Source organism: Pavona decussata, unplaced genomic scaffold (genome assembly GCF_977016875.1).
Source record: "Pavona decussata unplaced genomic scaffold, jaPavDecu1.1 SCAFFOLD_108, whole genome shotgun sequence".
Lineage (NCBI taxonomy): Eukaryota > Metazoa > Cnidaria > Anthozoa > Scleractinia > Agariciidae > Pavona > Pavona decussata.
In genome coordinates this window covers 214,825-239,000 of record NW_028145522.1, presented here as the reverse complement: position 1 = coordinate 239,000, position 24,176 = coordinate 214,825, and the positions used below count along the sequence as shown (strand labels likewise).

The 24,176-nt window shown below is 38.3% G+C and overlaps 3 protein-coding genes and 1 long non-coding RNA gene across 8 annotated transcripts in view; 2 read left to right on the top strand and 2 right to left on the bottom strand.

Moving 5' to 3' along the window:
• The window catches only part of LOC146470953 (uncharacterized), a 174,279-nt gene that overhangs the window by 99,059 nt on the left and 51,044 nt on the right, over positions 1-24,176 (bottom strand). The gene's annotated exons all lie outside the window — the stretch shown is intronic.
• Positions 1-24,176, bottom strand: part of LOC146470956 (mannan-binding lectin serine protease 2-like) — a 94,262-nt gene that overhangs the window by 65,173 nt on the left and 4,913 nt on the right. For 2 of the 5 annotated variants that reach the window (XR_014866911.1, XR_014866910.1), the window contains exons 4-6: positions 22,993-23,165; positions 21,921-22,154; positions 14,032-14,103 (exon numbers count right to left, since the gene is read on the bottom strand). Coding sequence is in view for 2 of the 5 variants with exons in the window: in XM_085121374.1 (XP_084977500.1) it covers positions 16,315-16,442; positions 21,921-22,154; positions 22,993-23,165 (535 nt within the window). In the remaining 3 variants the exon portion in view is untranslated. Of the gene's footprint in view, positions 1-14,031; positions 14,104-16,242; positions 16,443-21,920; positions 22,155-22,992; positions 23,166-24,176 lie in introns of those variants that run through there. The other 3 variants (XM_085121374.1, XM_085121375.1, XR_014866912.1) reach the window with 2 other exon arrangements.
• On the top strand, positions 9,690-10,355 carry LOC146470958 (uncharacterized). Its single transcript, XM_085121385.1, has one exon. The coding sequence runs from the start codon at positions 9,705-9,707 to the stop codon at positions 10,353-10,355; it is 651 nt and encodes a 216-aa protein (XP_084977511.1). The 5' UTR covers positions 9,690-9,704.
• Positions 17,202-18,878, top strand: LOC146470957 (uncharacterized). The gene is made up of 3 exons (XR_014866913.1): positions 17,202-17,918; positions 18,037-18,157; positions 18,255-18,878. It is a non-coding gene; the product is annotated as an uncharacterized LOC146470957 (long non-coding RNA).

Below are 24,176 nucleotides of genomic sequence, written 5' to 3'. Positions count from 1 at the left end.
GGAACTGAGTGCTGTTCGTCGCCTTCAAGCTTGGTATAATGATCGATATGACCAAACACTACAGTTGATAAGCAACAACAAAGCCAACGCTTCCGACCTGCTGAAGCACTTCTTTCTCGAAATACGAGATACAAGAAAAGATAGGCTTGGCGAATAATACGAGCCGTCCACCCTGAGCACTTACCGAATTGTTGTAAGAAGATTTTTCCTCAAAAGAGAGGACGACGAGTCTTTGGACATCAGTGAGGATGAAAATCTTAAGAAGAAGCCCGCTTCAAAAAGAAAGCACTGAACTAAAGGCAAAGCAGAAATTGTCGACGCGGAAAATAACTCAAAACCGTTTCCTAGGCAATATTCCATTTTATTGTAATTAGTCCTCATTTCCATTTTTCATCTTTTAGCTTTTTCACACTTCTTGTTTTATTCTCAAGTTTTAGCACCCTTTTTGTATATATTTCCGTTTATGCGCCACATTTTTCATTCGTTAAAGGCTATAGTGTGTGTGCGGACACGTGACCCTTGATTTACCGTCCGCCATGTTGGAGGACCACTTTGATGGGTTTTCCCTGTGTTTACCATTCAGAGTGCGGGCATCGCAAGTGCTTTCAAGATATACCTCGCATTTTCCTTTCCTTCCTTGTGAATTAAAATCGGAAAGGTAGCTAATTTACAGTGCCCTTTTGTCATTTAAGGTATATTTCAACCACAAAGCCCCTTTATATCGATTTTTTGAGCCCTGTTTTTTTTCAATTTCTAAAACCGATTATTCCGCTCACTTTGTTTTGTCGGCCCGATCACTTTTAAATTTGAAAACATAATCCCGGTGTTGAAAATCGGTGAAACTAATAAAAATTGGTTTTAGTGCAACAGTTTCTTATAAATTGGGATCATTTTCATTTTCGACATGACTACGAGTGAAGAAATCATGACAAAAAATTGTAAAATCTACCAGTCTCACGGCGTATCTCTGCGCGATTTGTCTCGGTTCATTGATTGCACGCTACAATTTGTCTGCCTGAATTTTTTTATTCGAATTTAAGAGTCAATGTCTGAGAAAACCGGGCAAAATCTGAAAAAGCTGAAAGATGGGGGTCGGCCAAATTATTCCATACTAACATCATAGATTGGTTAGGTGGACTTATGGATAAATATACTAAAGTTTGCTCTTCACGTGTTTTGGTATAGGAGAAATGAGATCCACACTCCATCACCCCCTCAGGTCCTAGTTTTTCTGGTAAATTTGACCCAAATTTGACAGCCAGCAAAAACTGTAAAATTTAGCAAACGGAGTTCGTGTTTTGTACCTGATATAAATGGGCATAGAACTTCTTGTACAAAGCCAGAGATATGCGAAATAAGCAAAAGTCACTCTACAACATTTAGTTTTGGAATACCTATATTTCGAATCTGCGAATGAGCAAGAAATTAGCCATTTTCGACCTCACGCAGAACACACAACTAAATCTTCAGCAACAATCGGATGCTAAAACCAAAAACTTTTACCTTCTCTCTATCACAATCACCAATAATCTTTTTGGGCCATTCAAACAGCAAGATGCGTCACCACCTCCATTACTCCTACCACTCGTTGTCATGTACAGCACGACACGACACAAGCAATGTGCCGATTAAGCCGCTCTTGGACTCCACATTGGATTTCTCCACGGTTAAATATATGCAGTTGACTTAAGTGGTCCCAAAAAAATCAGAACCCTTCTCTGGCCAATTTAACAGAACGAAAATTTAAAAAGAAATACGAACTAAACAGAACGACGCCATCTTGAGTTGGATTGCTCTCAAGGGACTGGGACCTACTTATTTTTACTTTGGGTAGGGAGGGGACAGGGAAGGACCTATCGCTGACGCATTGTTGCTATAAACGTCTGTTTATCGCGATAAACAGCTCAAGATCTGAACAAATAATGACATGAACGAATCATGCTCAAAATAGAACCAGCAGAACCGGCAATAGCGTGAAAAAATAACTTCATTTTTTTTAAGCGTGCGGCTTTTGATGTACATTTTCACCGTCAAGAAATCAGAGATATCCAACTCCCGCGTTCTTCACAACTCAATAAAGCACGCTAAAGCATGAACAACTGGAATTGTTGAATTTAATAACAAAAATTGCAATGCCTTTATAAGAAAGTTTCCGTTTAGTAACTTCGAAAGAAGTAACGTTATTTGACACTTGTACTACATAACACTAGTAAAACAAATCTCTGTACAGTGTATGAGCAAACTGATCACAGTTGTTACTCAATAAATTGACTTTCCTAGGTTAATCTCTCTACTCGACACGCTCCCCTCCGAATCACTGAGGAAAGCTGAAATATGATCGCTACCTTTACCGCAAAGCAATCAAATTGGATGTGTGAAATAAGTAGCAACAGTGTCATGGAATTGTTCTACCTTTAAAATAAACTGCGTAAAACTAAAGATGACTGACGGAAAATGTGCGCTTGATATTTAGAAAAAAGAATTTTCCTTGCAGATCCCCTTTGGGTTGGAATTTCTTTTTTCCTATAGATAACTGCCTTTTCCAAGGTATGTTTGTTTTTGCTTCCGATCTTTTGTTTACTTATTTTGAACTTTGCTAGTTCCGTTGGTCTGTCAATGAACACATGTCGTGAAGCGAAATATTTACCCAGGAGCCCTCACTAAATACGTCATTTGCTTTTAATAAAAGCGTTGGACTTATCATTCCGGCTTGTCATGTAAACCAGAAGGCCCTTAGGAGTATGCACTTTTTGGTTATAAAAGCTGCTGTTGAAAACTTGCACAACAAATTAACAAAAAATTAGTTTTGGCTGTATTATCTCCGCTTTGATACTTTGATAAATATGATAGGAGACGGGAAGGAGGAGCTGCCGGACCGTCAAGAACGCTAATCAGAGACTAAACAAATAACATCACGTTAACGTAGAATCTGCAACGCCCAACTCTTAAACTCTACTGGGACCATCACAAAATTGTTTCCGGGTCGAATAAATAAAGAAGTTATATATCGGTCCAAGGGAACAGTAGTCTTACTATTAATTCAAAACATTCACCTTAAGCTTGTCCTCAAATTTTGAGGTAGCATCCCCCACTTTAAATCTGCTTGAATGGCCTTTTCGACATGTGTTACACAAGGCTGAAACAATATTTGAAATGTCGATTTCAATTGAATAAGATGTCTATTACATTGTAACAAAACAATGCATCTGATAAATTAGCAGAGATTTCCGAACTGATAAGAAACTACACGTAAGGTGAAAATATCTTTAGGTAACATATAAAGAGTAAATTAATTACCAAAAATAGATGACTTGCGAGAAAATAATTTAAATATTGGCTTATTGTACATACCGGATCCTATTGGAACTGAAACTTGAAACTCCTGGTATATTTCCTCCGACACCTGTTTGTTTACCCGACGAAGATTTTTTTCAAATTTTTTTCGCTTCACCTCTGTGAGATGGGTTAGAACAACTGGATTTTAACTTCTGGTAATGTGGTGTTCATTCGTATCTGTGCTTTGGACATTTCCCTGTCTTCATCTGATAGAGAATGCAATCCGGCGCGATTGAGAATAACATCAGCCTCGTTAATCCGTGTCCCTAAGCCTCCACTTCGATCCACTGACACCCAGATTAGTTGGATAATCTGTTAAATCCTTTCTGCATGATTTTAGAGAAATAACATAAAGCTCATTTGACGCGTATGGTGTTGGACCGCATACACCGTCAACAGTTGAAAATGAGCAGCTCATTTTGCGTTGTACATTACGCTTCTGACTGCAATGTAAGTACTGTCGCAAAAGACTGAAGCGAAGACCATATGTCACGTAATAAATGTAAATGTGGTAAGAACAAAATTGTCATAAAATACTTTTGTACGTGTATAGTCTCTTACGATATAAAATAATATGACGTTATTTTTTCGGATTTTTTTCCCTTTGTATTGAAGCAAAATAGAGTTTCTGCAAGTGAATCTGGAAACAAGACTTCCAACTGGGCTACGGTATTGTTTCTCCAAATTACTCTTGTGTTTTTGGCTCTTATTTGATTCGTTGTAATCCCGTCTTTGACAGTACAAGACAGCTTGACCCAGAAACTTCGCCTAATCAACGCCCACAAAATGCAAATTAAATTTCAAAACGATTTTCCCTGCCCAGCAAGCATAACAACATGTAGGCCATTTAATAAGCATGGAAAATGGTTGTAACTCTCGTTGGTATCTTCATTTCCCAATTGTTTGTTATTCCTTGCCACTTACGGCATGAGCCTAAACCAGCCTTTCTTAAATCAAAAAGCTTACTTATGAAAAACAGCGTGGAACCCATGATCTTGGCTAGCCCCTGGCTCCCTTACAACCAATCCACTAGTTCCCAGTCTATCCCGAGTGAACAAATTCAACATGGCGTCGTTTTGTTTATTTTCGCGTTTTCTTAATTTTTTTTCCGTTAAATTCGCAAGAGAGGGGATTTGAATTTTTTGTGGAACTAATTTGATCAACTAAATATTTTTAACTTAAGACAAACCCAATGCGAAATCCAGGAGCGGCTTAAACAGCACATTGATTGCGTCGTGTCGTGCTGTACATGACATCGAGTTGTAGGAGAAATGGAGGTGATGTAGCATCTTGCTGTTTGAATGGCCCAAAAAGATTATTGCTGATTTTAATAGATAGAAGGTAAGAGTGTTTGGTTTTGGCATCCAGTTTTTGCTGAAGTTTTAGTTGTGTGTTCTGCGTGAAGTAGAAAATGGCTTATTTCTTGCTCATTTGCAGATACGAAATATAGGTATTCCAAAACTAAATGTTTTAGAGTGACTTTTGCTTATTTCGCATATCTCTTGCTTTTTACAAGAAGTTCGATGCCCATATATATCAGGTACAAAACACGAACTTCGTTCGCTAAATTGTACAGTTTTAGCTGGCTGTCAAATTTGGGTCAAATTTACCAGAAAAACTAGGACCTGAGGGGGTGATGGAGAGTGGATCTCATATCTCCTATACCAAAACACTTGAAGAGCCAACTTTAGTATATTTATCCATAAGTCCACCTAACCTATCTATGATGTTAGTATGGAATGATTTGGCCGACCCCGATCTTTGACCACCCGCCTGGTTTTCTCAGACAATAACTCTTAAATGGTTTCTATGAGAAAAATTGCCTTGATCCACGCGCGTTTCAGTGCAAGCAGCCTTCGAACGATCAAACTAGTAGTCCATGGGCCAGAAAGTGAAACCCTCACCCCATCTCGGGATTTTTGCAGACATATATCATTTTAAACCTTTACTTAAGGGTATTCCAAAAATCGATGTTTGCACTCGATCGATTAGTGGGTGTGGCCGTACGGCACCATGATTTATTTTAATCAAAGTGCCACAGGCTACCCAGCCCGGAATTTTACAAACAATCTTCTTGAAAGCTATTATCCATGGAATTAACACACAAAACTGTGCATACTTACTCTTCTCCATCCCCTCTGTTAGATGATAGCTCAACTTTCACTTTTAAGCTTCAAAGTTGACTACTGCGCATGTCACAAAGTTCATGCAGCTTATACCTATACTGTATAAGATTATGTATACGATCGTGTCGCACAGAAACTCTGCATAATCACTCAAATTTATTAGATGTGGAAATTTCGTAAACAACGCAGCATTATTAAGCACCGGAACTGCTTTCCACGATAGTTCGTGGCTATTGGTGTCTTAAATATGCACCCGAGATGATTACTACGCTTTCTAGGCAATGCCAATAAATTTCAACAAAACTACAGTTGTTCAAGGTTTGCGTGGGATTTGGGGGAGATCTGGCACAAAAAACACCTCGCCCGACAATTTAGTGCCTCAAGTACTTTTTATGCGGCTTCTCAAGATGTATTGCCATGTTTTTGGCCATCCATGCAATACTAGTAGTCCATGGGCCAGAAAGTGAAACCCTCCCCCCATCTCGGGATTTTTGCAGACATATATCATTTTAAACCTTTACTTAAGGGTATTGTTTAACACTCGGATTTCTAATCAGCCATTTTGGAAAAGCGGACAGGTAAGTTTTTGTTCTCTGATGCTGCTTTCTCTCGTTTGCTAAGATGTTTTATGATTGATTAAATATATTACGTCAATATAACAGTTAGATATTATAGTAAATAATCTCACTTCAGTCGATAAATCAGTCCTTTTCAACGTCTTGAAATGCATATGATTTTTTTTGGAAAATGGTTTTCTCGAGATAATTTGAATGTCAGAAAAAAACTATCGAATACGCTCAACCGACATGACGTATGAGGTTTCTAACAAACCTCAAGGCGTTATTTCCAGCAATTTTTTATTACCAAACAGAACAATCTAATGCTTCATCTTGCAAGCCTCCAGAAGATGTGCAGCTTGTTCTTCAGCTTCGATCATCCCAACTATGAAAGGTACTCCACACTCTACCTGGTAATTATGTTAAACCTGGAAAATTCACATCCCGGAGCGGAGGAATTGTTGAAACGCAATGGCTTCAGATCAACAGATCGTATGTACCATCATCCAGGAACGATGTTGACATCACCATCGAGCAAACAAACAACCGCTAGCCAAATCTCACGGCGGCATTGTTGGTTTTAGCAGGAATCATTCGGCGTCCTACAGATGGTGTCGTACACGGCACACAAGAGCGAGCTATCTGCAAGCGACCAAAGAGATTGCAAGTATGGACAGCCCGGAGGCTACATCGCACAAGGAGGTGAGAGGATCGCAAATTGTGAAGAGCGAGCAAGACACATGCAGTGTTTTACAGGCCATTAGTAATTTCACTAATCCATTCACCATCGAAGACAAAGATGCGCTATACTGTCTTTCATTCGGCGCTCCTGTGCCCCCAAGATGTCGAAAGTGACATACTGATGGCTGATGACATCGATCGGAAAGAAGGCCCATCGGGAGTTTGTCCAGAAAAGACTAGTAGAGAAGAAGACCATCTTTCCCTCTCCAGTAAAGAAACAGAATCTCAAAACGTTTGCTACCCTAGCAAAATCATCAATGGTCTGCGGAAAGGAAAGAAGAAACAAAGAAATAACAGCAGAGAGAAACGTCTTTGGGCAACTGGTGATACTGGCGCTAGAGCATCGCGTTAGCTTGGGAAACGTGCTGAGTTATCCGTTGGGCCAGGTCCCTTGGGCACTCGCTACTGCAGATGGTGCTCTGATAAAGACTGACAAGTCGAAGTTGATGCATTCCCTAGCAGAGAAATTGCACTTGGTACAGAGACCCACCGTGGCATTTGATTGCTACATCATAGACGGGAGTGCGGTGCAGCAGGCAAGGATTTCTCTTCCAAGCACATTTGGAGAGCTAGCTGAATGTGTTTTTGATCACCTCTCACGGGCACAGCGTGTTGACTTTGTGACGGACTCCTATCATCCCCGTTCAATTAAAGGAGTAGAACGATCGCGAAGAGGTTCTGCTAAGGCACACCTAGTGAAAGGACCGTCTACCAAAGTTCCTCGTGACTGGAAGAGGTTTTTGTGCAACGAAGTAAACAAGCGACGGGTGACAAGCGACGTCTCTTGAATATCCATGCAGTTGCAAGAGATCTCGGAGTTGATGTCAATCTTGCCCTCACATGCAGCCCTGCACGCATTTACTGGTTGCGATACTACCAGCGCGTTCATACGAAATGGGAAAATGACGCCCCCGAAACTCCTTATAAAGGAACAAGAGTTTCTTCCCTCCTTCATGCTTTGGGAACATCTGTTGACGTAGAAAACAGCGTATTTGAAGATCTGGAGTAGTTTACGTGCCTAATGTATGACAGCAAGTCGGCTGACATCAGCTACCTAAGACATGAGAAGTTTATTGAGAGGTTCACTACGAGGCCAGGAATAGTGCTGACAAGCTACTACGGAGTGGATATAAGTCTTCTTCCTCCTTACGAGAGCCTACGAATGCATATCCAAAGAGCTAACTATCAAACTTTTATATGGAAGAAAAGCAGACGACCCAACACCAAGTATATTCCCCTGGCCGGACCTGATGGGCATGCCTGGACCATTGACAATAAAGGACAGCTTGAAATCTTCTGGACTGCCGGCAATCTGATGCCTCAAGAACTGGCAGATGTAATACCCAGCCCCTTGGTCACGCCCGAAGATGAACATGACAGCAGTCTCGATTACAACAACATGCCTGATGCTGTATTGGAAAGCGCGGATCTGTTCTTAAATTTACCATGGAGAAACTGGGTGACGAACATTAATCACTTTTACCTCTTGTAGCGCAATGGTCTGCTGACGATGGTGACGCGTAACCTGTCGACCCCATCACCTGATGAAGACTAGCAATAAGAAGTCAATACGTAGCGGACCACAGCCAGTGACTACATCGTGAGACAAGCAACTCATACTGATTGTTTCCAGTGAATCTGAAGAGGTTGCAATCTACTAAATCTTGTAAAGGTGCCTAACTGCTCTGTTTTATTTACAGCAGAGAAACATAAGTAATTCTTATGCATCACTTCACATATACCCCTTGCACAGGCTGAATGAACTTTGTGACATGCGAAGTAGACAACTTTAAAGCTTAAAAGTGATAGTTGAGCTATCATCTAACAGAGGGGATGGAGAAGAGTAAGTATGCGTAGTTTTGTGTGTTAATTCCATGGATAATAGCTTTTAAGAAGATTGTTTGTAAAATTTTGGGATGGGTAACCTGTGGCACTTTGATTAAAATAAAGAATGGTGCCGTACGGCCACACCCACTAATCGATCGAGTGCAAACATCGATTTTTGGAATACCCTTGGGTAGAGGTTTAAAATGATACATGTCTGCAAAAATCCCGAGATGGGGGGAGGGTTTCAGTTTCTGGCCCATGGACTATAGAGTGTGAATTGGTCTTGTTGATATAATGCCGTCGTTTTGTTTAATTGTTGGTTGTGGGAACAAAAGCGACAAGTGTCCGAATGTAGCGTTTTGCCGTGTTCCGAAAGTTTTAACAAACCAAGGAGAACAAACGGAAAGATTGTCATCAGAAAGACGTACTCTTTGGTTAGCGGCAATCAGCAGAGATGACTTGACAGAAAAGATTTTAGAAAACGACAGAGTTTGTGGGAAACATTTTATCAGTGGCAGAGCAGCCCAACTTTGGGATAGATTCAATCCCGATTGGATCCCAACTGTGCACCTTGGTCACGAGAAAAAATCAATCGACGAAACAGCAAAATCACAAGCTAATCTGGAGCGTAGTGCCAGAATCAAGGAGCGCAGAAAACGTAAAGCCGAAAGAGAAGAAAAGGAAAAAGTGAAAGTTATGAAACTGGAGGAGGCTAGCGAGCCAGTTGAAGCGTTAATTGATGACATCGAAGATGTTACAGCTGATATGAGAGAGTTAAAATTAAAACATGTTGCCACAAATACAGACGAATCTGCCTGTCTAGCTGGTCGGCAGGGGGCGCCAGGACAAGTTTATGATGAAGAGTATTTTTGTAATGATGATGACAAGGTCAAATTTTACACTGGATTGCCTTCATACGAGATTTTGATAAAAACATTTTCCTTTATTGCTCCTCACGCAACTAGGCAATTCTCCCGTGCTCGCTTAAGCAAGTTTCAAGAATTTATTATGGTCCTTATGAAATTACGGCTGAACGTAGGCTCACCAGGATCTCGCCTATCGGTTTGGTGTATCTCGATTTGTTGTTTCAAGAGTCTTCAATTCAAGGATCGAGGTAATGGATGTTCGCTTGTCTCCTTTGATAGTGTGGCCTGAGCGCAAAGACCTCCAGAAAACCATGCCGAAATGTTTCATAGATGCATTTGGTCTAAAAACAACTGTGATTATCGACTGTTTTGAGATTTTCATTGACAGGCCTACCAATTTGCTGGCAAGGGCACAAACATTTTCTAATTATAAGCACCACAACACCGTTAAGGTGCTCATTGGCATTACCCCCCAAGGATCAATTTCATTTGTCAGTAAAGCATGGGTTGGTAGGGCATCAGATAAGTTTGTAACTGAAAACTCTGGTTTCCTTACAAACTTGTTGCCTGGAGACTTAGTTCTTGCAGACAGAGGGTTCACTGTCCATGAAAGCGTATGGTACTACCAGGCAAGCTTAAATATCCCTGCTTTTACCAAAGGGAAAAGTCAGTTAGATCCAATCGATGTGGAGAAGACAAGAAAAATTGCAAACGTACGAATACACGTGGAAAGGGTGATTGGAGTTTTGAGACAAAAATACACTATTTTGCAAAGTACATTACCTACAGATTACCTCACATGCAGGAAAAAAGAAGAGAAGGAAACCCCTTTGATTGATAGAATCATCAGGGTATGTTCTGCATTAGTGAATCTGTGCCCTGCAATCATACCATTTGACTAAAACTCACTCTTTGTAAGTGAACTAAACATGGCTTTGCATTTCAATTTGGTACGCTTATTGAAAAAGTAATTGATAATGCTCATAATTCTAGGGTCATAACATTAATGCAATGCTATAATGTCCTGATTGACATTGTCCCTTATTTTATCAGATATCAGAAATATTGCTGTAAGGTATTTTAAACATCTTCTAATTTCAACAAACTTAGATTCATGTTGAAAATTTTAAAACTCTCAAGATCACTGTAAACATTGCCACGTTTGACATAAGAGTCAAACTCTTTCGCATCAATGCAGTAGGGACACTTAACCTCACCCAACCCAAGGCCACAACAGTCATAGGAACAAATGAAATCGGGAGTGGCATGCAAAAATGGGTAATCTTTGTTTATGAATGTACCACACTTGACTGCTTTAAAGTTATTATGTTTTGCCTTCATCTGCTTTTCATATTTAGCGATTGCCACTGTTGCCAACTCTTCATGTTTGCAGCCATGCCTTGTAGCTGCAGAAGGGAAGTTAAACACGTCGGGATAACAAATTGTTTTGATAAGAGATTGTGATGGCTGTGCAGGATCAGTGTGACATGCTGCATGCCATTGAGATGCACCAATTCGTCCAGCCCTGTGATAATAGAAAGCACTGCTTTTTGCTTGGTTTATGGTTTCTTTCTCAATTATTTCTATTCGCTCATTTGTGAGGCTTATTTCAACTTTGTAGCACTGTTCTAGTAGCTCAGTATAATTAAGGTTTATGTATTTCTCATCAAATAAATCTCGGATAGATGGTATCCCTCTCGTTTTGAAATAAATTCATCTGCATATGTTTCTACTAAACTTAGACAAACAGGTTTGACTTTGCATTCATTGAGAGAACTGTACAACTGTTGAAGTTCATCCTTAGTTGGTTGCTGCACTGACCCCTGTACTGTAGGTGATTCTTTTATCCCTGTAGAGGATTGATCACTGTTATCATTCTTGCCGCACAAACTAAGATCGTTTAAAGACTTCTCCAGGCTGCCTTCAGTTTTCTTGCTAAGGAAAAGTTGATGTCATTAACTCTGGCGTAATCAGCCTTTTCAACATAACTTGGCAAAATCCAGCCACACTTAACCTGCGTACACGCTAACCTTCCGTTTTGTCTGGTGACAACTTCAAGATAGAATAGTACACTTGCTATATGTGAGCAACACTCACCCAGGCCAGCCATACACCCTGCACAATGTGCTGACATCACAGTACCTTATTCGTTTGTTATAATTAATCCGCAATTGCACTAGTGGTTCATTCAGTCTCTGCGAATGTCTTACTTTTGCCAACCCCACACACCTCTTGTTAATCATACATCCAAGGACACTGGACATGAAGCCACTAACCATCTGGTTGTAAGCTTGAAGGCTTCTGTAAGCTTTAAATTGTGCGTTGGAATAAATCTAGTATCGAGCACAAGATACGAAAGTAAGTTTTAAATCCATGGATTCAACTGGTGGAAGGCATTTCTCGCTCAACGTTTTAGCTGGGATGAGAAGCGGATCTATACCAATCTCCGAAATTTTATCGAGATACCTATATTTTACCTTGCCTTCAAGATTTTCGCTATAATTTGAGAGCATCAGAGGCTCTACCCCTGTTGTTTCAGTCGCCATTTTGATTACGTAAGTCCTCCAACATGGCCGCCAGTAATTTTGTGACGTCATCCGCACACACACTATAGACTGATAGCCGAAAGCTCATTTTTTTCATCTTTTTCACCACAGAACGCTTTTTAATCCAATATGTCTTATCCTGGTTACAGCCCTCTTTTTACTCGTATCCGCAAAGACTCTTCTGTTAACATAAATGCTGTGATGGAACTCTCGTTTCCCCTCTTGTTACAAATTTATCATCCAGATACTGTTCGCGTGTACACTACGGGAAGGCTTATAAATTCCGTATCAAACCTAAGCAAAGATCTTTCAATTGCTTTCACAGCTCAATAAATTTCTACTGTTTTTTCTAGATGACTACGTCTTTTGACTTGTGTAAAAAGCAAAACAGAAAGGCAAAACAAACGTTCAAAAACTCCTTTGGGCAGTTCCTTCAGCTGGTCGTTATTTTAAGTACCTACCAACAAAAAAAAAAAATGCGGATTGTCCAAGTTCTTGGTAAGTTTACATGATATCCACACACTTTTTTGGCTACTACGACCGCGTCAGTTTACGGAATGAGTGAATCGACAAAAGAGTCGTTACTTCCGACTACTTCCTTGTTACTTAAAAACAAAGAGACAGTAAGTATGCATACTTCATAAGAGTAGACACAGAAACACTTATAAATGGCGGGATTTGTTTTTAAGCCTTGTTTTTGTCAGGAATATGTGGAATTTACAAGTCCCTTGGATGGGGGAAAAAACTTTCCACTTTAAGATATAACGCGCAAAGGCCCCTACATTATTGTCATCGGTTATAAGTGCAAATATGCCGTCATTCAAATTCCCGCGTTACAGAATCAAAGGTTATTACATCGGACGACCAATAAGGACCCAACAAGCTGACAGTTACACTTTATACGCTTATAATTGTAAATTGTAAATTGTAAATATATTTCAAGTAAAAATGTTGCAATAGAGGTGAACGTTGCGCTACGGTACCGTGTTTCTTTTTATCTTTGTCTTACCGATCCTAGCATCGGATCCCTCGCTTCCCACGTGACTGATTCCCCTCCACCCTCCCTAATTTGTTCTAGAGTCTAACACGCTGGCCACTCCTAACGTTACAGGATTTCCCCAGCTGTTAAAAATTTCAAACAACTTGCGCCAGCTGGATGGAAAGAGTTGCCACAAGGGCGTACATACTTTGTAAATGCTAGACGCATTAAAAGGTCAATTTCTCAAAAACTACTTTATGTACAAAGTTCGAAGTTTGAGAAAATTCTAAGATTGCCGGTGTCTTTCAACTTAAGGCCGGCTCACATGATACCAGATGTATCCCTGCGTATTTCGTACGTGTACGTTTTATTTTATTTTTTTTCAAATTTTATTGACATAGCGGTCGGTACGAAAGTGTCTCCCCGATTTAATAAGAAACTGGTGCTCTTCACCATATTTCCTGAATCCTGACGCCTTTGGCTGTAAATCGTTTGTCAAAATACACAGGAGATGCGTTTTCCAATACTGTCGAGCCACCAAATCCGCTGACAGGTAGTAGCTTGTAAACCGGTCCTTACGGAATACATTAAATTGCAGCTTATCAGCCAACGAATGCAAACAAAGAGCATTGTATTGATATAAATGGCGTCATCCAACTCCCGTTTACCCTTTTGTGATAATTTTTTCATCCAAATACTGTTAAGATGACCACTGCAGGAAGGCGTATCCATTCCGTATGCATCAAATATAACCAAAGATCTTTAAGTAGCTCTCGTAACTCAATAAATTTCCTCATTTTTTCTTCTAAAGCATGACCCCCCTTCCCTTCCACGAATAAGTTTACAACACAAACGGCGATACTTTTAAACGACCACGTGTTCTGACCAGTAAATTTTAGACTCCTTTTTAGTTTTTGATTGAGAATTGATTCATGCCTAGTTCATGAATAAAGGCTGCAAAAACGAATTTATTATAGGAGACACAATATTTCTTTTCAAGCAACACCAGTACCTCGATTATTATTTCACAGACAAAGAAGAAGTTATACTTACAGCCCCCGCAGCTGGGTATTGTTAGCAAAAACTCCTTTGGACAGTTTCTTCAGCTCGTTGTCAGTCAAGTTCCTATGAACAAATAATCATACCTTAATGCATATGGCTATCATGTTACTTGTGTAGTATAAGCTATAAATGTACATCTTTGCTAGTGTTGGTTAACCAATTTATTTTTTGTCTAAATAAATAATAATCACAAGGTCTTATTTGAAACTCTTTTTTCCTCAAAGGAGCCAAAAGATAAATAAATGTTATACCAACAAGTCGATCATAATCAAACTTCTTTTACTTATCATAGGTTCATGTTAACTTTTGAGTTTTCTGCTATCACGGATGGCTTTAAACAATATATAGGGTAGACCCCTAATATTCTAAGACTATAAAGAGATTTAGAGACTCTCTGAACAAAGTTGCAGTTCAATTGCCTTGATTTTTCTACATGACCGTTGAAGCATAATCCCATTTTATAGGCTTATTTTTTTCTTGAATAAGGTTTTCCAGGGATTGTTAACAAGTCGCCTGAGAGAGACCACTTCTGAAGCAGTTGTCCATGTTTGTTCTCTGGTTGTGGGAAATTAACGGTCACGCCCTCTTATAAAGAACTGTTCCATGTGATAGAGGTGGTAATTTCATCGATGATCTGTTCGCGCATTATACCAATTTTTCGAAAAGGTTAGTAAGACCGCGCGTCTGATGGTCTCAAGTGACTTCTTCTGAAACAGTCGTCCATGTTTCTTCCCTGGCCGCTAATAAAGAACTGCTCCATATGATAGAGGTGATAATTTCATCGAGGCTCTGTTCGCTTATTATACCGATTCTGACTTGGAAGGGTTAATTAATAAGACGGCACGTCGGATGGTCGTGGAAATTAGGCTTTTGGTCATCTAAAGCGATCAATGCTTCTTTCTTGTATTTGAAATGCTTCTTTCTTTGCTACTTTTTCAATGAGGTCGTCTAATTTGTTAGCACGAATTGTAACTTGTGCCTTTGTGTGAGATACTTCCTAATAGATAGAAATGAGTTAAGATGGAGCTGTAAACATTCCAGAAAATTTCTAATGAACACCACCATCAATTAAAGGAAATAGATTTCTAGTCCCCTCCCTCTCTATTCATTAAGGGGCGTGCGGAATAGAAATAAATTTTCTTTTGTTGATTTGGCCGTGCATCACCGATCTCGCGGGAGTGTAGTGAGGTGATCATGATTCCAGAAAATTTGTTGAAATGTCTACCAGAAGCTTGTCAATATAAGTTAATAAAAAGTCATGTTGGCAGAGTAGTTGTTTCAGTGGCTGAGTGGTGAGGGCAGCCGGCCGGTTCAAAATCGGATTCAAATCCTGGGCTAACCAAATCTTCAATCAATTCCTTAGTTGCATTGATTTCTGATTCTAGATTTTAGGTGAGTGATGTTAACGAGAAGGCCAAGAGATACATCTACTATTTTGTTATCAGACAAGTCCCCACGAGACCAATGACATAAGTAAACGTTACTTTACAATCAATAAGGGATAATCGTCGATTTAAAAAACGATTAAATGCTTAAAGGACACAGGCATAATTACCAACATTATTACAATCTTTTTCTCATGATTATGAGTATGTCGATCATAAACGCCGTTATCATTATGTTTTGAAACGCTCCCAGCAAGACATAAAAGGAATAGAAGAAAACAAAAAAGAAAAGCTTATTATGTTGAGCTTGGAACGCATTATCAAACTGAAGCTCATACACAACAAAGCAAAAGAAAGAGAAAAAGTAATAACCAGCTTATGCCACAATGGATTCGTTCATTGAAATGAGTAAGACATAAACTCGGTTTATTCTATTATCAGAATAATAAAACATTGGGAATAGCGATTTGTTCTTTTTTTCTAAAAATTAGAGCTCGTGTCACTAATAATGCACATAAATCCTAATTTAAATAAAAAACAAATGTTTTTAACTGATATATGTGTTACTTCTTTACAATTTTTTTTTCCTTTCTTTCTTTTTTCTTACCACGTGTAAAAAACTTAATGATAGGTATGAGAGCTAATAACCCTGCTGCGTTTAGCTGGGAGGGGAGGGGGGTGTGGGTTAGCTTGTTTGCATAGTTTTCTTGAGCCACAAGAACAGAAGGAAACTGAGTAGAATTTGAATCGTCTGGACTGAAATTACTACTTTTGTATTATGGCAACATTTCCAGATGAGAACAAATGAACGGTGAGCGTGGAATTGCCATTCGGGTCCGAGTTTCACTTATGATTGTGTTGTTATTGTGTTATTACTAGAGGAGCGTTCTTACAGCAATCCAGTATCGGTTGGTAATGGTCCAGGAATTGAGGTCAGTTGTTTCCCTACACACGAAACATTTAACAAGGCGCGATCGTACCACCAGGGTGAACAAACACAAGGTTCCGGGCAAGCCGCTAAAAAAGGTCAACGGAAAGTAAATATCAAAGAGGAGCGTTTAACATGTACTTTTTTTATTCCTCTATGTGGATATGAAACACACACACACACACACACACACACACACACACACACACACACACACACACACACTCACGATGTTATTGTTCTGTTGATGATGCTGCTATGATGTAAACAGTCCTTTTTAAACTCCGTGAACACAAAAAGTGTAGATCACCGTCTGTCTGTCCGTCTGTCTGTCCATCCATCCATCCATCCATCCATCCATCCATCCATCCATCCATCCATTCATCCATCCATCCATCCATCCATCCATCCATCCATCCATCCAGCCATCCGTCTATCGTTTCAAATAAGAGAGCTTTTGAAAACTGCGAATTTATATACTTTTAAGTCCTCAGAGCGAGTTGACCCCATCCAGTCCTAGAAGGGAGGTGGGTACTATGCACACTCGATCTTTGCGACGTTTACACGATTTTTTGCATATGCATAACTGAAGCTACGTTCACCAGGTACTGGACAAATTTTCCGCCGGTTGAAACATTTGACCGGACTTTTTGTTTACACGGAACTGTTCAACATTTTTGCTCTGCTCTGAATGTTAAGGATACTTCCTGGGTTCGCGGGTGTCCTTTGGAAAAAAAAATCGTACGCGCGCAAGTTTTAATAAACCGCTAACAAACTATATATCATTATAAAGCCTAATAAATGTAGTTTCCTATAAAAAATATAATTGAGCGATCTTTTCCTTTTTTAAGTGCCAGGAGCCAGTAGAACCTCGAATCGACCGATGGTCGTTTCATTGAATTAATCGGTTATCGAACGCCGCGCGAAGAACAAAATCGCTGCACAGTGTTATTCACAAGGCATCATTCAACAAAAAGGTGTCAGGCTTTTTCGAAATTCTGATTGGTTATTTAGATATCCACGTCTAAAGTTTGAGTAGCAAAAAATATTTGAGGCGTGTTGCGTAAACAGTCGCCACGGGAAAAATATTTTGAAAATCAAAATTCCCTGACACCTTTTTGTTTGTCATTATTCCTCAAATCTTCTGGCCAAATTTCACGACAATCCGTCAAAACCACATACCCTATTAATTCGTTCAAAGTCGACATACTCTGCCAAAAATTCAAGTGCGAGTTTTCGCTCGATAAAGGTGTGCAAGAAAAACAAGCCTCCACAGGAGATTATGACACCTCATTAGGTGGCGAGCCAATCGAGCAACAGGACCCCATGGCGTCAACAACAATAGCACAGAATTTCGCGGAAAATGTATCGCGTTGCAGACACGTTTTAGACTCCGCTGTTGTGATCGAGCGAGATGGGGAAAGTGGCGAAAGGAAAACGTAAAAATCAACCAGGAAAACGGGGAAAAACCAAGGCTAACGAAACCAGAAGCGCGTCAGCGGAGAGTTTGCCAAACTGTGCACTCCTCGGAGGAGTGCACCGATAACAGAGATGAAATCTATTGGGTAGGTTGTTCGTTTTCATTGAGTGTAATGTAATTTACGCTTCAAGCTAAAGCGATTATTCATTTCGTATCAAAGGAAATGTATAATGAAAGAAAATCGCATTTTTACTGTTATTTAGGTACGATGGTGATTTCTTCGTAAGAAATATTCAAGATAGCGTGGAGCGGAGCAAAAAGCGAGAGAAAGGGCTACGCAGAACGCGCTATCTCCAGTATTACACGTGGGCTCATGCGCTTCTGGTGAGTTCTATTTCATCGGTCTAATTCTTGCTGATTTTATTCCAATGTTTCATTACAAACGCGCAGTAAAACGTTATTTTGTTTCATCTCGCTGCAGAAGAAAGAAATCGGCCCAGAGGATGCAGAATATGATATTTGATATTTTCACAGGACGCTTGCAAAGTTACCCTGCAGGACTTTTGCACGGTAATCGACCTCTGTGTACTTGATCCAATAACAGTGGATTAATTTGAAGGCCGCTGCTCCAGTTCTTCGTGATCACCTTCAACAGAACCTTCAACGTCGACTAGAGTTTCTTGGTCGAACCAAGAGCCTTTGTTGCTCTCTGCAAGATCACGTTTTCGATCTTCGCTGAAACCTATCTTTCCCTTTTTCTTAGGCCCTGGCTTCTTCCGGGATTTTATCCACAGGCTCTTTTCGTTTTTTGATGACTTTTCCAGGTGGGAAGCGCCGGCAAAGAATATAAAATTTGAAGTGAGAAATTTTCTGCAGGCGAGATGTAAACAAAATATGCTTATTTCTGAAATAAGAGCTCCCGGATGAAGCGTTTGCCGCGAAAATTCCTCTGGGGCGTCTCGCACTAAGAAGATTATGACACCTTTTTTATTTATTTACTTTTAGATGGAAATACCTTTTCCTAAATATCTCGCGCGCTTTTTAATATTTTTCAATTTTTTTTTTTCAGTAAATGTTAGATAAAATCCCCAAATTTTATTTGGTCGAAAAAAATGTTTTTTTTCCCTTTTTTACCCTATCGAACCCAGGAAGTATCCTTAACTTTTGTCGGTGGTTTTATAATTTGCCCATGCGCAGGGCACTACTTTGCTAAATACAAAATGGCGTCGAAGAAAAGAGAGGCCAACATTGGTAGCGATAAAAAGGTTAAAGATTCGACGGCTGAAGGCGTTTCAGACACAGTTGATTTCCCTAGTCCGAGTGCATCAGTAACCTTTAGGTATCTCCCCTCGTCCGATAGATATTATAGCTACTTGTTTTTCAACATTCATTGAGGATCTCATACAGTGGAACCTCGACTTAACGAACCTCTATTTAACGAAGTCCTCGATAAAACGAACGATATTCTATGTCCCGGCCAAAGTTACAGTAAAATGTATGGAATAGAACCTCGATATAACGAACATAATCGGGAAACCCAAACGTAAAATCTACCTCAATATAATGAGTTACAGTGTCAACACGCGACACGCAACACGCTGAACAGATCAACAGTCAACAAATCCTTTAATCCTTATGGTAAAGAGACAGCAACCTTTCAGTCAACGGCTTATTATATTAGATATTGGCACTATAGTATTTCGACATCAATTAACTTCTGCTCTATCTTCTTTGTCTTTTGTTAGTTCTATTAACTTATTCACTTTTAAAGGCTTCTTGTGATAAAACGAATACGTAACCGGAATTTCTAGTCCAATGCCCTTGTTTTTCCGTTTGCCAGTCACTTCCACTGAGATTTGTCCTCCGTGTTTTAAAACAAAGATACAGATATTAAAGCAAAAACATTAAATCTTTGAAATTCGAAAATGTTGGGTAGTGCAACATATCAACACTAAAGCCCGTTTCCTTGTTTACTTCGACAATTTTCTGTATAACCTCTATGTTGGAACATTTAGTTTAAGTCGCTTTTCTGAAAGACTCGGTTTTTTTTGTGAACGAAAGCTGCGCGTCTGCTCAAAAGTGAAAATTATTGCTACTTAAAGCCACCATGCTTAATGAATTGCATCTCAAAACGCGTCACTTCTGGGTGAAAAAGATTGCATTGAATGGTGTGACAGAAGTCACCTGTGTTACAAATCAATCATTAACTATGACCTCGATATAACGAATATTTTGATCGTTTCCCCTCAAGTTCGTTATATCGAGGTTTTCTTTAAAACGAACCCTCGATTTAACGGACAAATTTGGCCGGTCCCCAGCGACTTCGTTAAATCGAGGTTCCACTGTAGTTGTAGATTGCTTCTGCAAAAAAGGTCTGACTTTGTCACAAATTTTCACGAAATTCGCCTTGGACATTGGAAAGTTTTCACGCCACTCATCAGTCACGATGAAGACATTAACAAAATAATAATAATAATAATATTAATAATAATAATAATAATAATAATATTAATAATAATAATAATAATAATAATAATAATAATAATAATAACAATAATAATAATGGGAAGAATCTCTTTATTTACATATTTCAAAAAATTGCTTATTTACAAGATAAGAGTATAAAAAAGAACTATTAAAACCTATTTACAATTGTGAAACGGATTACTGAGTAAAACTGAGTTTTTTCTTTGAAATGATACCGAAAAGCAAGCATAAATCGGTTATTTGCAACTAAATGTTAACTTTTTGTTCACAAAAAGTGTTGGAAATTTCTTAGAGTCGAATCACATATAACGCGAGTTTGTAACTTTTCAACCATCCTGAAGTAGACGACTGACAAAAAAGTCACTATTTAAATTCTGGCTTGCGCAGTTTCTGATATAAGTTTCTGATATAATAATAATAATAATAATAATAATAATAATAATAATAATAATAATAATAATAATAATAATAATAATAATAATAATAATAATAGTAATAATAATAATAATAATAATAATAATAATAATAATAATAATGATAATAAGAGATTTGCTCAAGCATATAACAGCAAAAACGAACGATAAAAGCCGACGTTTTGGAGTGATCATGACTCCATTGTCAAGGGAACAATGTAACAGATCATGCAAATTACATCATTTAAAGCGATCTTGGCGCGAAAATTAATATAACAGGGTGCGAAAATTACACAAGCACTTTCGCACGAATAGAGTCCTTCATCCTCTCTTGCAATTGTTTGCATTAAGACCGTACTACTTCGAAGCAAAGCGAGTATTAAAACGACACTTTCCATGTTCGCAATCTAGAGTTTCTTCCTCTATCTTTCCAGCTGAGTTATCACGCATTGATCAATGTAACCATGCCTTTGCCGTACCAAAATTTAGACGGTCAAGGTGAAATTTCGGACCGTATCGGCTTAAAACTCGTCTTCAAATTTGGAGGTCGAATTTTTGAACAGCTAGACGTTTAAATTTCATACGGTTAGCGTGGTTCAGTGTCAATAGAACACCTAATCGCGCCAATTTTCAACCGGTCGAAAAATCGTCTGGTACGCTGTGAACGTGGCCTAAAACAGCCACCAAATTTGGTGACTCTTGAAGGATAATCTTTATTTGTTCTCGAACAAAAAAAAAAAAGAAAAGAAATTGGTGTCCAGGGATAATTATAGGGGGTGGGGGGGGGGGGGTTGGGGGTCTGACTCTTGACAAATTCGGCTTTGCCAATCAGAGATGTTTGCCGATTATTCACTTATGATTACATGTTTGCCGATTATTCACTTATGATTACCTTTAAACTTTTGAGAAAAATACGTAAAAAAACAAACCTTTTTAATAACAGCAAACATAATAAAAAGGGGAGCTGGTGGATCAAAAGTGGTCGCTACATGGACGTTTGGACGCATATCCAACTTAATGTGACATCAGTATCTCATAGAAGCATTTTGAGCAAGCTATCATTGATCTATGTTAAGTTTTCCTTGCTTTAATACTATCAAACTTAAAGAGTTCTAGTATCAGAAATAAATAGGAAAAAATAAATAAGCATTTTGTAACATATGAAAAACTGGTCAAAAAAAAAAAAAAAAACATCAAGAGTGCGAGTTTCTAAGCGCATTTTAAAAGAAATAATCTTCGTTACTCACTTTCCACAACTATGAACTTTCTCTCGTCAGTGCCATATTTGCTTGTCCCCCGGCATGTGTAGTTTCCCTCCTCCTTTACAAGGATGCGTGCAGTGTTTGTTGCATTGACAAGAGTTGTTGAGTTCCTTATCACCTCCATATATATAGGAAGGGCTCCGTTGGCTGTGCACAACGTACGCGTGGCGTTTAACACCGCTCGCACAACAGGAGCTGGTGACACAACCTTTGGCGCAACTAACAAGACGATGATAAAATTGAAAACCGTCCGTCAATGATGACATAACATTGGCAATAAAATGACATGACTGAATTTAGGAAGTGGTATTTGTACAAAAAATTTAAACCTTAATTTTAAAAGAAGAAAAAAATGAAGCTAGGTGTAGCAACGAAATGTAGGGATGCAAACCACAGCCATTGAAGATTTCTTCAGACCTGGATACAAACCTGGCTTTTGCAAGATTCATAAAATTGGATAATCTTTTAGCCGCATATATTTTGCTTTCTCTGCGAGTGATGAAGCAGTTATCACAGTTGTTTGTCTGACGGAATTTTCCATGCAAATTTGTACTATTATAAAGTTAGGAATAACAAAATGAGCTTTGAAACAAGTTTAAGTAAGTTATTATTATTATTATTATTATTATTATTATTATTATTATTATTATTTTTGTTATTGTTATTGTTATCGTTATCGTTATCGTTATCGTTATTGTTATCGTTATCGTTATCGTTATCGTTATCGTTATCGTTATCGTTATTATTATTATTATTATTATTATTATTATTATTATTATTAATATTATTATTTTAATTGAGACAAGAAATATAAGTGAAAGAAACCGGAACGTCGGTTTCTTTCACTTATATACTCCAAATCGTTTTTTATAAGATTATTATTATTATTATTTTGTTGTGATTATCATTATTATTATTATCATCATCATCATCATCATCATCATCATCATCATCATCATTATTATTATTATTATTATTATTATTATTATCATTATTATTATTATTATTTGCTATAATTTTAATGCCTGCGCGATTTCTTCACCTATTATGTTCTTACCTGGTGAACCAGTGGAGAAGGATAGCCGAAATCCTCTCCTTACAATACTGTAATCTGAGAAGAATGTTATTATTGCTTGGTCTCCAGATACAGAAACAGACTTTCCAGTCATCTCCCCACAGTACACGCCAAGAGAGTCTTTCTTGTCATTAGTAATCTTCACATAGTCATAACTGCAAGGAAAATATTTTTTTTCTAATTATGAAGAGTAATGTGGCGGAAATGGAAAAATTATTTTACTGTGGCCGATAGATCACTTTGTCTAGAGCCAGTCCCATCTTTCGATATGAGAGTCTAGTGAAACATTTATTTTTTTTATCTTTTTCGTGTTCGGTGACACTTTCAAACGTTTAATAAAAAGGATTTGCTGCTACCCTTTACCCTATTATTATTATTATTATTATTATTATTATTATTATTATTATTATTGTTATTCTTCTTCTTCTTCTTATTATTATTATTATCATTATTGTTGTTGTTATTATTATTATTATTATTATTATTATTATTATTATTATTTTATTATTATTATTTTGACTCAAGTGTGTTATTCCTTGCTTGCTATCTTTTCCGTTTTCCAACCGACAATCAAGCAATCCTGAATCAGGCTTCTTCTGCTCGGATAACTGCAATATGAGACACGTTGCTTAAAGAGAAAAAAAATGTCTAACAGCTGGTCTCTTGGTTTTTTTTTTTTTGTTTTTTTTTTTTTTGTTGTTTTGTTTTGTTTTGGGTTTTTTTTTTTTCAATACTATCTTAAACAGAAAATCAGAACACCTCCAACACAATAGTAAAATGCCTGAACGCTTCATCGAGCAATTTTCACGTCATCGCGAAATGTAGCGACAAATTTGATTGCCTCGTTAAAGAAATGCTCATACATTCGCAAGCGTAAACCAACACTGAACGTACAAACGGATTCCATCCTCGCCAAGGTGTTTTTTTAGGCCGTTTATTCTTATTTATGCTTATCTTGTACCTCATGCTTTTTAACTAGTTTCTTTATAATGGGGTCACGATGACCCCGAACCTTCGAGCAATAAATCTTTCCTGGTTTTTTCCCCAGAAATGACAGACAATTTATTTAAAGTGTCTTTCTAACATAGTTTTTGTTTTGTTTTGTTTTATTTTTTAGTACTTGTTTGAGACAAAATGTGTTCAAGGCCTTTTGCATCTAATCTTCT